Here is a 15,509-nt window from a genome sequence, read left to right on the forward strand (position 1 = left end):
CACTGTCGCTTAATGGCGATAGTTTTTCAGTCTCGACTCTTTTCTTGAATTCATTGTATGGACCCTTTTCGAAATGACTGCTTTATCGGAAAGTTTATTTTCTCATCGCTATCGTCGTGTTTCTCACTGGCAGAGTTCCCGGTGAGGAATTCACGACTTCGGGATGCCTTGCAGCCATGTCAACGCAGAGGCGAATTTTGTAATTGGCGAGGAGCTGGTCGCTTCCCTCCTCAATCCTAGGGAGAAATCTTACACAGGAAAGACATGCTGAACCACATTTTTTCGCAGGCCCCACGAACGACTTCCAAAAGTGACCCATAAACCCACCCCTGTGTCAACGCTCCCGCCTTTCAAGGACGCAATTTCAGCAGATATACAGCTACTTATATTCGATATGAAGGGTTTAAAGAAAGCAGAGGGTCGTAAGAGGGAACAGTCTACCCTCGCCCCACTCGCGATGAAGATATGTGTAATATGAGAACCATCTGAGGAACCCCATTCTTTAATTAAACAAGTTGAAAGGTTTCAGACCACCTCTGCGGCCACCCTCACCCGTTTCCTCTGAAAGTTGCTAGTAGAACCTCATTGATGTTTCAAAAACCAACACACGAGCTGAAGCTTAAAAACTTACAGAAAGCAAAATAAAGTTACGCATGTTTCTCTATTTCACTCACAGAGAACTTGCTGTAGAGGTAATTAAACCATCACACACAAACTGTTTCGAACAGCCGCTTCGAAAGACTTCGAATGCGCTCCCTGGGGCTGCGCGACTGCCCTGCCATCTCTCGAGAGGTGAAGCAAACAGAAAAGTTGAAGCTTGGTGGCGCCACCTGCTGACCGCACAACTAAGCATTCGTGAGCAGGCGCAATATTTAAACCATAATTTCTGCGCTGTGTTTTCTCCCTTATAAATCTGTCAATTGTTGGATTTTTTTCACTCAAAAACAGTTTTATCTTTACGTTTTCTGTTTTGCTGCCTTATACATGGCTCAACTTACCAAGGCATACAGCGAGCGCCGGTCACGTTTGGGCTAGAAAGTTGGGGTGGTGTAATCGGGTGCTATGGAATAATTTCAGGAGCCTGCGGTTAACCCTGTAACGTGCTCTGACATTAAACAGCACACGGGCGCTCTTGCCTTTCGCTTCGATGAAGGCGAAACGCTAAAAGCCGCCTGTTTCCTTTGTGATGCAAGTTAAAATTCTCCAGGTGGTCGAAATAATTCGTCAGTCTGCAAAAAGTCCAGTAATTCTACGCAGCGCCCCAACTCTGTTTCCCCTTTACTTCACTCATTCTCTTGCGGCGCGGTTTAGGTGTCCACCAAGCAGCGAGACAGTAACTGCGCCTTGAAAGTTGGGGTGGTGTAATCGGGTGCTACGGAATAATTTCAGGAGCCTGCGGTTAACCCTGTAACATGCTCTGACATTACACAGCACACGGGCGCTCTTGCCTTACGCTTCGATGTAGGCGAAACGCTAAAAGCCGCCTGTTTCCTTTATGATGCAAGTTAAAGTTCTCAATGTGGTCGAAATAATTCGTCAGTCTACAAAAATCCAGTAATTCTACGCAGCACCCCAACTCTGTTTCCCCTTTACTTCACTCATTCTCTTGCGGCGCGGTTTAGGTGTCCACCAAGCAGTGAGACAGTAACTGCGCCTCTAAAGTTGGGGTGGTGTAATCGGGTGCTACGGAATAATTTCAGGAGCCTGCGGTTAACCCTGTAACATGCTCTGACATTATACAGCACACGGGCGCTCTTGCCTTTCGCTTCGATGCAGGCGAAACGCTAAAAGCCGCCTGTTTCCTTTGTGATGCAAGTTAAAGTTATCCAGGTGGTCGAAATAATTCGGCAGCCTACAACAAGGCCAGTAATTCTACGCAGCGCCCCAACTCTCTGTTTCCCCTTTACTTCACTCATTCTCTTGCGGCGCGGTTTAGGTGTCCACCAAGCAGCGAGACAGTAACTGTGCCTTATCTTTCATCAAAACCAATTTTTCACTTCTCCTTCCCGCCGCGGTGGCTGATTGGTTATGGCGCTCGGCTGCTGACCCGAAAGACGCGGGTTCGATCCCGGCCGCGGTGGTCGAATTTCGCTGGAGGCGAAATTCTAGAGTTCTGTGTACTGTGCGATGTCAGTGCACGTTAAAGAACCCCGGTGGTCGAAATTTCCGGAGCCCTCCACTACGGCGTTCCTCAAAGTCTGAGTTGCTTTGGGACGTTAATCACCATAAAACCAAATCAAACCAAGCCAAGCTTCTCCTCCATCAAATTGCGTCCTCGCGGCTGGGGTTAATTACCTCGTCCTCTGCACACGAATCTTGTAGCCGCTACTTCCACTGCGGCGGGTCTAATAACTACTATAAGAGCTGCCCAAATCCTGTGCTTCTTTCTTCATAATTTTTTTCTCGCTTCAGAACTAACTTTTGCTGTAGACGTCTTTCAATGAGCAGCTGGTCGAATTTCACACTAAAACCAGCAGAACCAGCACCTCTGCCTTTGGCTGTCATTCATGACACAGTCTTTTTTCCTGACCAGCAAACATCAAAACGCCAGTAAAAAGTAAGATTAGCGGGCAATAAAACAGCTCGCGTCTTGGATTTCACTGCAGCAATGCAGCATGGTTCCCAGTAGCAGATGTTCTAGAGTGGAGCAGTGTAACTGTTGCCTTCAGTTTTCAATCCTGTAGTTCACATAGAAAGCGAAAGCAAAAGCAGAAGTGCACACACTGCACTCTTGCTTTCAACCATGCGCCAACGAAGCTGAATTTTATTTTTTTACGCAGCCACAATGCCGCTAAAATAAGCGGTGAAATTTACCCGAGCGGACGCCCACCACGGCGGGCCTTGCTGTGAAGGAAACAAAGGAACGACACTCTGGCTAACACAGACATTTATTGCTACAACAACAATAACGCCGGCTAGCAACAAAATACGCTAAGGAATCGTCATCCGACTCAACAGCAAAGTTACGAGCGAATGTCCGCCCACGCTAGGGCAAGGGGAAACTCCGAAGCCGGACAGGGCGAGATGCGGGATAAGGTTCTCCTCGCCACTTCCTCGCCCCGCTGGCGAAGAGCGGAGCACGCGTCGAACAGTCTGTACGCGCCGACCTTCCCCAGCTGAATGGCGCGTTCACACTTGGACATTCGGCGGCGAGAGGGAGCGGAATCCGCGGCCGCCGAGATGCTGTCTCGTTCACTCTTCCCGGCCACCACGTCGTCGCTGATCGTCTGTGTGTCGTCTGCTCACGGCGTACACAGATGTGGCAAGAGGCTAATCGATGCTGCCTACATACCAAAACCGTATGCACGCTTGCGTACGCTAAATGCAGCTATTTTGTCGGAAGTTAGGCTATTTCTAATAATAATAATAATTGTTTTTTTTGGGGGGGGGGGGAGGATATGGCGCAGTATCTGTCTCATATATCTTTGGACACCTGAACCGCGCCGTAAGGGAAGGGATAAAGGAGGGAGTGAAAGAAGAAAGGAAGAATAGGTGCCGTAGTGGAGGGCTCCGGAATAATTTCGACCACCTGGGGATCTTTAACGTGCACTGACATCGCACAGCACATGAGCGCCTTAGCGTTTTTCCTCCATAAAGACGCAGCCGCCGCGGTTGGGTTCGAACCCGGGAACTCCGGATCAGTAGTCGAGCGCCCTAACCACTGAGCCACCGCGGCGGGGTAACATTCTCACTTTTTAAACGCCTAGTGACGCCATCTGGTGGTTAGGAAAGGAATCATTGTTTTCAACAAACCGACGCCCCTCTTAAGCCTAAAAGGGGAAGAATCGTCACCCGAAAGAAAAATTAAAGCGAATTTATCGCTCAAACGTTTTCTTACGGGTGAGATAAGACAAAGCGAAAGACCGCTGGCTCTTTTATGGCCAGTGAATGCGTTGAGAAAGGCAGTAACAGCGACGAATTCAGTCCGAAGCGAGGCGTCCTGCATCGAAGGGTGCCGCAATGTTTGTCGCCGCGGTTACTCGCCTTCCTCTTGGCTGACGAGATTCGGCGGATTTTTTTCCGGAGGCAGAATTCGGTCCTGGACCGATCGGCCTTTCCGATGGGTATTTCGGCGGAATCTTCACCGCGGCAGCGGATTCCGCTCGCTCTCACCGCCGAAAGTCCAAGTGTGAACGCGCCAGAAGAGTGTGTCCGCTCCCCTGCGCGCGCGCAGTAGTCACGCGGTCCTTGGCGCTCTAGGCGCTGCGACGACGGCGCCCTCCCTTGTTAACAAGTTGAAGTAACTAAACAGGGAGGGTGCATCGCGGAAATCTAACCAAAGGGGAGGTCGTGAGGCAAAGTCCCCACAAATCTTAATGTTTTTACTATGCAAGACCAAACGAGGCAGTAGATGATGCATCGAACATAGCTGCCTTTCTCTGATTTTTGCACACCTTACGGAAGGGAATTTAGATAAGAGAGATGGGATACAGCATACATCCGTTGTGACGTGTGCCACGTATGACGCTGCTGTGAGCTTAGCCGGGATGAAGGTACAGAACTGAATCTGGTGGCACCACCTCAGTAACTTACGTACGACCGCATGGTTTCCTGATGCTCTGCTCAGTTCCTCTGAGCTGTAAAGGATGTAGACTAGTCACTAACTTTGCCTTTACTCGACTTTGCTGTCCCTACAAATTACTTGCATTTCAAGCAGCCACATGCATTTCGTGAGATCACTCAACATAGCCTCTGCTTTCGAAATGCTGTGTTCATGATGGAAGCGAGGCTTTTCACATGAGGAACTTCACTACGATTCCCTACTGAGAAAAAAATCTCGCTGCTTGCTTTCTATCACCACGTCGGTGGCATAAAAAATATTTCAAGCGTATACACACAGGTAACGAAAGCACTAATAGACACATCGCTATGCTCTAATATGCACGATGCAGCTCTGTTTCATGTTTCCTTTCTTTTCTCATTTTCTTTCCCCCGTGCAATGCAGATAACGGGAACCTTCCTCTGGTCACCAATCCCATCTTTTCTTATATTTTCGCTCATAGTTCCATGTCGCGCTTTCGAAGAGAAGTTCAGCGCTCTCGAGGATGATATGGTACTATAGGCACTTACGTATTGACTTCACACCAAAGCAAGCAGTGCTAAAGTTTACTGTCGATGAATGCATGTTTTCCGCAGAGCTTGCGGTTAACGACAGTTTGACAGAAGTGGCCGTTAGTCTAGTTGTTGTGAAATAACGAAAAGATGCAGCGCTAAAGTGGCAGACCCCAGTGAGAGACACGTCGGTGTCTCGTATTGTGCTCTGTGTTTCCCGCGCTGTCTCTCTTTAATGTGACACTTTGACGTCAAAGTGAGGTTCACTTCAGGGGCGAAACCTCCTCTGCTTTAGGGTAGGCAGTATGCTATGATGGGAGAAAACTAGCGTCCGTGCTTCTTTAAATCATGATGACTAAAATTAATCAGAAGCGTGACCCTAAAATTCTGATATGACAAGTTCGAGAGAAGCTGTCTGTCTAGGTCGCAAAAGCGTATTTTAGATGAACCTTGCACTTGCTCAAGGAATTCCCCGCGCATTGTTTATACGAAGACATGCGTCCCTGCTTCAATTTGCTTTCCATTTCCGTTCACGCACATAGCCTGGGAGCTTCTTAATGCTAGCTCAAGATCCAACGATTATGCATCTCACCCCTCCACCCCCTCCCCTTTTCCACCGGCCGTCCCGACCCCCAGCGGCTTCCATTGACAGTGTTTGCCAGTTACAAAGTGTTGAAAAATGGAATCTTGCCCTGTAGTCCCATCACCCTAGTTAGGAACTACGCGTGGTGAGGATCTAACGATTATGCGCCACATCCCTCCACCACCCACTCCCCGCCCTCCTCCGTCGGCCGTCCCGGTCCCCAGCGCCTTCTATCAACCATGTTTGTTAATCACAAAGTTTTGAAAAACGGAACCTTGTCCTGTAGTCCAAAAACCCTAGATGGCCCTATGCGTGGTGAGGGTCCAACAATTATGCGCCTCACCCCTCCACCCCCTTTTGCCCTCCTCCACCGGCCGTCCCGGCCCCCAGTGCCTTCTATTAACCATGTTTGTTAATTACAAAGACTTGAAAAATGGAATCTTGCCCTGTAGTCCCAGCACCCTAGTTTGGCACTATGCGTGGTGAAGGATCCAACGATTATGCGCCACATCCCCCCATCACCCCCTCCCCACCCTCCTCCATCGGCCGTCCCGGTCCCCAGCGCCTTCTATTAACCACATTTGTTAATTACAAAGTTTTGAGAAACGGAACCTTGTCCTGTAGTCCCAGCACCGTAGTTTAGCACTATGCGTGGTGAAGAATCAAAGATTATGCACCTCACCCATCCACCATTCCCCCGCCCTCCTCCATCGGCCGTCCTGGCCTCCAGCGAGTTCTATTAATTGTTAATTACAAAAGTTTTGAAAAATGGAATCTTGTCCTGTAGTCCCAACACCCCAGTTTCGCACTATGCATAGTGCGTCGCATTTTCTGGCTTTTGGACTGCTGCTTCTGCACCGAGGTAGTTTCAATGCGGCATTTAATTGCAGCGCCAGTAAGTTCACTTACCGCAGGTGTAGACGACCTTGAGGAAGAGGCGTGAGTCCTTGTGGCAGCTCGGGTTGCCGAAGGTGCCCATGTCGGCGGCCACCGTGCACTTGCGGCGCCCGTGGCACGTCGTCAGCACCGTCTCTGTCGCGTAGCTCACCTGGCACTCTGCGATTAAATGGGATGTTTTCAAAAAAAGGGTAATTAAATATACTTGCGTTGAACGTGAAGTACAGAGAAGAGCACAGGTGTAAACCTTGTTAGATTCAACAACTGAAAGAAGTCGATGATGGTCGAAGTATTCATATCACTAACGTCCTATCTTTTTTTGTCTTTGTTACATTGTTTATAGCGCATTCTTGCATTTGTGACGACGCGCGAATGAGGTTTAAACACTACAGCCGACCAGTCGTAAATTATGGGCGCGCGTGTGAAGTAACCGAAATTGTTTCAAAGGTTCAAGCTTCTGGGACATATATTCACTGCATCGGTTTTAATCTGTACTCGAGTCCGTTTCTGTGGACCGACAGTAGGCGTAGTAGTTAGTTTGCACATATATGAAAACAAAAGATGGCGCCAAACAACTCAAAGTAAGACAGTGCACTGCACAAAACCGGTGCAGCAATTCGTGTTGCCTCGTACTCATAAAGCCTTGTGAGTGGACCCGCAGTGGCTTCGCGTAGTTCAAAAATAACTTCATGCTGGAAACCAATGCTAATACGTATTAACGTGAAGTTTTCATTGGAAAACTTCATGTCTAGCAGCTTGCTTTCCATCAAAGCAGTGTCACAGCATCGCCACCATAGCATCGTCACAAAATGACTACTTGTCAGTAAGGTAGTAGTCAGCCGCTCGCTTGTCTTCGCGATGACATTAACTGTAAAAGAACGCAAATTTCATCCTACAGTCTTCGGAATTTCTTTGCATAGACGTACGTAAACATCCGTATACTCCTTTCCGCGCAGGTCACGAGACCTTGTTGCCCACGGAGCGCACAGGCATGGATACATGCGTAAGGAAATATTGAGGAATGTAAAAAAAAAAAACAGCATCTAGCTAAAAAATTGACCTGTATGGCCTGATGGTGGTGCTTGATAGTGGTGGTGGACCATGACGCTTCGTGCAAGTATTTGTTTGGAACTTTTCCTAAAGTATCACCACACTGCCATTAAATTTTTATTGTTCTTCTTAGTTTCATTATTTGTTGTTGCTGTTGGTACATAAACATGCAAAAAAACCCAGCCATGAAAAGCAGAAAGATATTAGAGGATTTTTTAGTACAAGAGGAAAGGACGGAGCGAGACCCACCTGAGAGCTTGACGTCCTGCCTCTGCGGGCACTCGGGCACGCCCCTCTCAGTGCCGCCGAAGTTTGCCGAGTAGATGACGATGCGCAGGTTCTTGTGGCAGCGAAGATTGAGCACGTCGTTCTCACACACTATCCGGTTCGAGAACGTGGCTGCAAAGAAACGACTGAGCTTCAGCAGTGGCACGTTGTTTCAGAGAGTGCGGAGTTCGCAGCACTGCCTTATATGTTGCGACATTATGTAGGACGGACACCAAGGCTACTGTAACAACGTTTATTATCGCAGCTCAACATGTGAAAACACATTGATGGTATATTTGGCTGGAGTTGTAGACCGCTCTGGAGAGCGACGAGAGGCGACGGCAAATTCGGTTAATCGAAATCGGTCGCTCTGTGTACATTCAGCTGGCTCATTCCAAACGCTCGCCTCCCGCACCTCGATGCGCTATGACTTTCTTGTCAGAGCATTTGGGCGCTCTGGGATATACGGATACGATATCAAACCCAGTGCGGCGGCCATATTCTACAGTGCGCTCGCCCGCTGTCGAGCGGCGAAGTAGTTTTGTGACAGTGTGTGGATGTACGTGCATTCAAGTTCTACACCAACTAAAGCTAACGAAACTCGTCCATACGCGCCGGAGTCTCCGAACGTTTAATCGCTGTGTTTAGCAACAGCAGTCACTTGACGATACGTCTTTGCAGCTTCGTTTCTGTGCATGCATGTGCAAATGTAGCGAAGTGCGTCCAGAGAAAAAAAACGCGCGTGCGAACAGCGAAAGTGCTACATGTTCGTAGCTCATAGCGACAGTGTCAGCGCGTGAATTTATCCGGCGGTGATGACCAAACTAGAAAGCCAAGCTGCAGTTCCTATAAAACCGCTTTCTGTAAGCGAGTTCACCGAAGAGGGAGCAAATAAAATGCGCCGAATGCTGCTTCTGGTCGCTGTCAAACGAAAGGCATTCAGGTTTTGTTCCCGTCACGTGACCGTTTGGACAGCACCTCGCATATTCGGCATGACGGTGCCTCCTCCGACTCAGATTCAGAGCTCGCCCCGATCTGCGCACTCTAAGTCAGAGGATCAAACCGGCCAGTCAATCACACCATCAGACTGGCGGGAATAACACGAGAAATCAATAATGCCAAGAGCACAACCAGCAGGGTTTGCACGAACGTGATAATATTGTACGACATTTAATATTCGCTGGCCTGATTATTGAGCAACATTTCCTCCGTCACTACGTGCAAGATTGCACGCACTGACTAATCATTTTCTTGCGTTAATCGCATCAAGGAATTAGTCATGTTTTGGTTGAAAGTAAACGCGTACCAAAAGAAAATGAAGAAACAAACCAAATTCGAAATCTAGCGGGTTGGAGCTTAATTACAGGAATTCGGATGCGAAAATACGAAAAGAAGAACACGAGGAAACCGTTCCGATAATAGAAGCCAGAAGGAGAAAATCAATTATGATAAATAGTGCCAGAACGGCAGGAGTGAGCGTTAATAAACGAAATTATGCCCAACTCACAAAAACACAGAAACTCTTGCGGCTTCAAACACTTCCGCATTAAGCGGAATGCCATTTGTTACATAACTAATTTCCTATTCTGGTTGTTCTCAGATGAATGCAGCTCCCTTGCAAGCTGCAAGAATGCAAAAAATCGATCGGCTGAGCTTTTCGGGCTCTTCGTCGTTGCTGCGACCGCAGCTTTTGTTGCGGGGGCCTTTGCTTCTCCAGGCGTTCTTTTTTTTCTTTACTCGGCCTATCTCGTGCGGTCGTTTTATTGGGCTAGAACACAGCATAAAGCTTTGCTGTGAAGCGTCGAAGCACCGATCGCTTTCGTCCGACAGCATGCGATGAGGGGAAATTCAGGTACTTTCCCGTGTGGGTAGGACTCCCGTTACGCACTTGACGTCAGACAATTTTCAGTTGATTCGCCAAGGAAATTGAGTAATGGGAGGCGTACGTCAGCAAAGTATACGCAAGGGTAATAGTATACGCCAACGTTAAGTGACCCACGTACTAACTTCTAGCAGCCTAAAAGCCCCCCTTGTACAGTACTTTTGAACGATCCCACAGAACAGACAATCAACCGTAGTGCGTCTACAAAATTACCTTCTCAGAGATTTTGATGCTATATACATGAGCAAGACGGGACGTTTGAAAAACGTCTTAGGCAAGACCAGTATGCCGCGAAATAAGAGAAACACGGCTTCAGATGCGCTATCCAAGCATCACGAATACACATAGCATAGGATTGCCCAAGATTCCGCTACACGTTCAGTTACAGAAAAAAAAAATCTTGAAATACACGCCTGCTTAACGAACCCATGCACATGCAATCGATACCTCATGCATTAGGCGGCACGTGGCGTAATCAGCCCGAAGTATACTTCTCGGTACGTCACTTTGTAGTTTATAGCAAGGGCCCAAAGTTCGCCTCATTCTGAAAAACTTACGCGTAGTGGTACAGAAATGTCAATGCACTATTTACTCTCAATTTTTCTTTTTTGACCCTGGTCATTGGTCTTTTTCCAACATATATAACGAGTTTTTAGTTATTCAACTTCTTAGCATGCTCGACGTTATTGACAAGTTAGTGAAACAGGTATAGAATCAGACCTAAGTTTTGGATCCGTAGCTGGGTGGACATAAAATCGCAGGATATGGTCATTCAAAGATTTTTGTTCAGCGTGACTACCGCACACGTCGCCACCACATCGCAAGTCAAACAGCAAAATGAACAAGCAAACATAGAGGTACATAAATGAAAATACACCCTTGTCTTAATCAAAATGATGCCCCAGCCAAGTACATTGTGGAAGAATTCGCGCTGCTCAAAGGCGCAAGACAAGGAGGCACCGCTCACTGGGCCGGCACTTGTAGGCGACCTCGGCGTACTTGTGCACCCCCGGGCACGGGTCCACCATGAACGACTTGGCGTCCGTCTTGACCGTGCACTCCTCCTTCTCCCGGCAGGCTGCCTCCACCACCTGCGGAATGCGGTCGCGCAGCACCTCGATCAATTCGTTTTCAATTTCCCCTCAAGAAAATCGGCCTCATCGCTGCCTTCGCGGGGCTACGTGTACAGGTATTTTCCATGAAATGGTTCGACAGTTATAGTAACTGCACTAAACGAGAATACTGGTATGCAGACGGAGTGTAGAACCAAGCTCGGCAAAGTTACCAGTTTTATTCGGCTTGCTACTAGCAGGCTTAATAAAACTTAGTGTTCACTGTCTTTACTGGAATCGTTGTAGCGTTTTTCCGGCTATGACTACTGCGGTTTCTGGTTTTGCATTTAGTTTTTTCTTCGTGTCTTTTTTTTTTAATTTTCAAGTGTATCTGCGCCTATACGTGTACAGATGGTGGGAGTACAGACAAAAAAAAATGAATTCGGCTTTATTGGGCCTGTACCACCTACAGAAATGCGCTGCATTCAGTACTGCGAATACAAATGATCTAAACAGCAAAAATGGCACCAATAAATATTACAGAGAAGTACTACCTCGATGGAAAGAAACGCGAACAACCCGGTGCCAACACGCCCAGCTGTTGGAATTTATTTTCATCGCGCGTTTACCTGGGTGGTACGAAAAAGACGTTAGATGTCGTCCTAGAATGCATCATGGACCAGTCTAGGGTCTTTTTTGCTATCACCGAAGTAAAAGCGCGCCGAAAAGAAATTGAAACAGCAGAGCGTGTTGGCGCCGGGTTGTTAACGTTCCCTTCCATCGACGTAGTACATCGGCAGAACACTTCTCCATAGCACGAAAACACGTATAAAACATCATTACATTTCAGTTGTACGGGGCTTAAACTACTTACGGCATGCATTGCGAGGAAGACTTGTTAATAATTATACGGCGGGAGGATATACGGCAGCAACACCAAATACGCACAAAAGGAATGCACAGAGCCAATTCCGCGAAAAACACATGTTTCTATTTAGTGTTACTGAACTTAGCAAAGATTGTAGAGTGTGGCACAACAGTTGAAAACCGTAGTTTGTATCTGCGGTGGGAACATGCTACGATTCTTTCTGACGTGTGTTGTTACTGTCAGAACTGATTGTAAATTCTGATAACAGCTCAAGGAAATTATTCGGATTTTTTTTATCGTAACGAAAAGCTTGAATAAAATGTTATGCTACGAGGCGGGGACGGGGTATAATTCAAGGGCGCTGAAAAGCAGCTCCATGCGTGCGGCATGTGAATAATTGGTAATAGCGCATATATATGGCTTTCCTCTGCAATTAAAAAGATTACGCGATGTTAAGCACTGCGGCGTTGCTCAGTGTTTTTACGCTGAGTGGAGAAAAAAAATGAAGTTTTCGTAATTACTCCCACAATACGAGCGAGCATGTTAGCATCCGAGTTTATGTAAAGATTTCACCGCAAATCCTCCTGAAAGACAACCCTCTGTGACTATTCTGAGTTTCTGTCGGTAGCTGTAGTTAGTGCCCGGCCACGCGGTAAACTTTCTAAAGATATATACATGCATGTTACGTTACAAACGGCGTTTGTCAACTTTATATTGCTCTATCTTGCATACATTGTTCTCAACTTGTTGAAGTTATTTTAGAATTTCGTGTCCAGTATTCACTTTAAACCGCCTTAATCAATGCACTTGCCGACCTGCAAGTAATACATACACTTTATTATGTAAATAAATTATAAAAATGCGTTAAACGGCAAATGGAAAGCTTTTAGAACTCGGCGGGCAAAGGGATCGAATGAGTAAAATGTTGAAGGAAAGGACACGAAATCTTTTTGTGTTATCATTTGAAATGATGACATAATCGCCGAATTAAAGCCGTGACGACGCTAAGGCATCTTTGAACTGCGCAGCGCAGTCTAGGGGGAGAGGGGGGAGGGGGCTTGATGACGTCACATTGCGGGAGTGGTACATTTTCAAGGCAGGAAAACGGACTGGAAAGAAGAAATTGAATGCCGTCGACAGCAAAGAACCCCAGAAAATTGCTGGCCGGGATTCCGCTGGGCATTGAAATGAGTAGGTGAAAGACTTGGAAGTTTGAAATCATCACCGAACTTGTTCGCACAACTCAAAGCTTTGAGAAGAAGCCTGCCCATTGTCGTGGCTTTTATGTGATTACGTCACCATTTTAAATGCCAGCGCAAAAAAAAACTTGGAATGCTTTGCCTAGAAGCTTCAAGCATTCGAATCCTTGAATCTCGCCTAAGTCCGAATTAAGCGATTCAGTGTCCCTTCAATCCTCACAGCGACAATCGAATCTTGGGGCAGGCTTTGCCGCAGCGCTATAGTGCATGCGGGTAAGAAGACCTAAGCGCAATTAGTAGTGCGGGAAAGCGACCGCCCACATGTGAAAGGGCAGGACTATTGTAAAGCTAGATAGCATGCTCTTTGGCAGAAAGAAAAATAACCAGCAATTCCTGTAATCACGGGAAAAAAAGAAGCGTAACAGAAAAGGACTTACCAAGAAACCGGTACAGTACGAAAATGTACACCTACGAAGTAAGTGGAGTTTCTACGAAAGTTCGTGCATAATGAAAAAAAGAAAGCGGTTTGTATACGCTGGAAGACAGTTCGATTTCCAAGAACAAAAAACATTCTCTGAGTGAATAGTTGGTAGATAAACAGGGACGGGAAAACAACGGCACGCAGACACTCGCCTAGCCATAGTTTAAACTACCACGAAATGCGTATTACGGGCAGAGCTGCGGATTGTGCAAACAAACCGCCCGACTGGAATTCGTGAATGGAGGTGAAGCTCCTATCAAAGAAGTGCTGAATGAGTGAGCTGACGCTTCATTTAGAAGAACGGTGCGTCCTGAAAGATCCCGTTTCAGGGGAAACGACTCGTAAACATATTCGCTCATTTCTCGTGCGTTGCATATCAAACTGAAAGCTAAACATTTTGACAGATTTGCCTGTCTGGTTGGGTTTGAAGACTTATAATAAACTGCGCATCTCCAACCAAAAATTTTAATTTTTTGTTGGAGATGTGCAGTTCTTCATCAGTCACCCCTGAGAAGAAGCCGAGTCGGCTTCGAAACGTTGGGTTAAAATTAAAGTTTTCGGTTGGAGATGTGCAGTTTATTATATGCATATCAAACTGCAAAGTTTATGCGAAAGGCTACCGCGTGATCATTCCCAACCCAATACTCGTATAAGCATTAAAGGTTACTTTACAGTCTGCATTGCTCATACGCTAAATTCCAGAAAAAGTGCGTTTATTCGCAAAAACTAAAAAAGAATGGTCATCATGCGCAGCTATAGTGGTTTCAAAAGGCCGTTTGCACAGATCAGCGTCAATCATGAAGCGGACAACGACGACCTCACACCCGCATCTTAGAAAGCTGCTGGCCATGTTACCGGCGTTTTCTAGTGAGGGGCATTAGAAAAACGCAGTGGACTGGCCAAACCTTTCTCCTCCTACTGAGGCTATGAATTGAACGTTCAGATCCACCTACCTTGCACTAGGCGTTTCGAAGTTCGAACCGCTTTATGGATGCAAAATTATTTAAATTAATAATCATGTTTATTGGTTTACTGCTATTCACGGTGAAACAAAGCATTATGTTTTTTGTAAAAAAACGTACGTATTCTACGTGCTGAGGGTCGACTCTAGAGCTGCATGTTGAAGTCACATTTCCTGAAGTATTTATTTACTGGGTGTTTCAGCAAACGCTTTCAAAAATATTCGAAAATAGGCTTTTAGTGGTAACTATATGGCTTTTGCAGCATAGTATTACCAGCGTTTGCGGACACCACCAACCCTGGGAATCGTTTTAAGTAGTAAGCTGGCCAACTAATTTCTGATAATTAACCTTTACGCTAGTAGAGTTAGGCGCCTAGTTGCAATTGGAGAATTGTAGCCGGTCGTTATTACCAGCCACATCAGTTTTTAGAATTTCTGAAACGCGATTACCCTTGGCGCTGTGGCTCGACAAAATTTGGCTTTTTCGAAGAGTTACGTGCACTGGAGGAGTTGCTTTGCCTGCATGCTTTCGAAAGCTCGTGTGTTTTCGCACGATGCAGCCAAATTTTGTAATCGCGTTCTTGAAATTATAAAAACTGATATTGCTATTACTAATGACCGGCCGCAAATCTCTAATTGGCACTAGGCGCCTAACTCTGCTAGTTAAAATGTTACTTATCAGAAATTAGTTGTCCAGCTTACTACCTAAGACGATTCACCGGTTTGCTGGTGTCCACCAATACTGGTAATACTATGCCGCAAAAGCAATATTTTTACCCAGAAAAGCCTATTTCTGAATTTTTTTTAGTGTTCGCTGAAACACCCGCTATGTAGGTAGATGTAGTAAGACGAAAATAGAAAGTAAAGAAAACAAGAGACAAACTGAAGAAATGATGCCCGGACCATGGAAGCGGCACTTCGCTTCCCAGAAGCCGTAGTTCTGGTGGAGTAACTGCGACGCGACGTAAGTTACACACCGCTCCATACACAGTCCCAAGCCTCGAGGATCGATCGATCGAAATTGAAAGCTATCCGCGTGCTGCTTGCCATGCCGCACTACGCTAATGAATCCCAACAATGGTTGAAATTAATATGGAGCAATTAATTCACTACGGCGTCCTTCATAGCCAACGTGCAGCTCCGCGACGTCAAGTCCGCAGAAATACGCGCTTTGCAATATGACTAAAGGCACACTAGAAGGCCCGGCGCTAACGCTG

At 46.6% G+C, this 15,509-nt stretch overlaps 1 protein-coding gene across 2 annotated transcripts in view; it reads right to left on the reverse strand.

Moving 5' to 3' along the window:
* The window catches only part of LOC144099202 (protein eva-1-like), a 233,309-nt gene that overhangs the window by 9,322 nt on the left and 208,478 nt on the right, over nucleotides 1-15,509 (reverse strand). For both annotated transcript variants that reach the window (XM_077632346.1, XM_077632345.1), the window contains exons 3-5: nucleotides 10,699-10,822; nucleotides 7,832-7,981; nucleotides 6,545-6,691 (exon numbers count right to left, since the gene is read on the reverse strand). In XM_077632346.1, coding sequence (XP_077488472.1) covers nucleotides 6,545-6,691; nucleotides 7,832-7,981; nucleotides 10,699-10,822 — 421 coding nt within the window. The remainder of the gene's footprint in view (nucleotides 1-6,544; nucleotides 6,692-7,831; nucleotides 7,982-10,698; nucleotides 10,823-15,509) is intronic.

Source organism: Amblyomma americanum, chromosome 7 (genome assembly GCF_052857255.1).
Source record: "Amblyomma americanum isolate KBUSLIRL-KWMA chromosome 7, ASM5285725v1, whole genome shotgun sequence".
Classification (NCBI taxonomy): domain Eukaryota; kingdom Metazoa; phylum Arthropoda; class Arachnida; order Ixodida; family Ixodidae; genus Amblyomma; species Amblyomma americanum.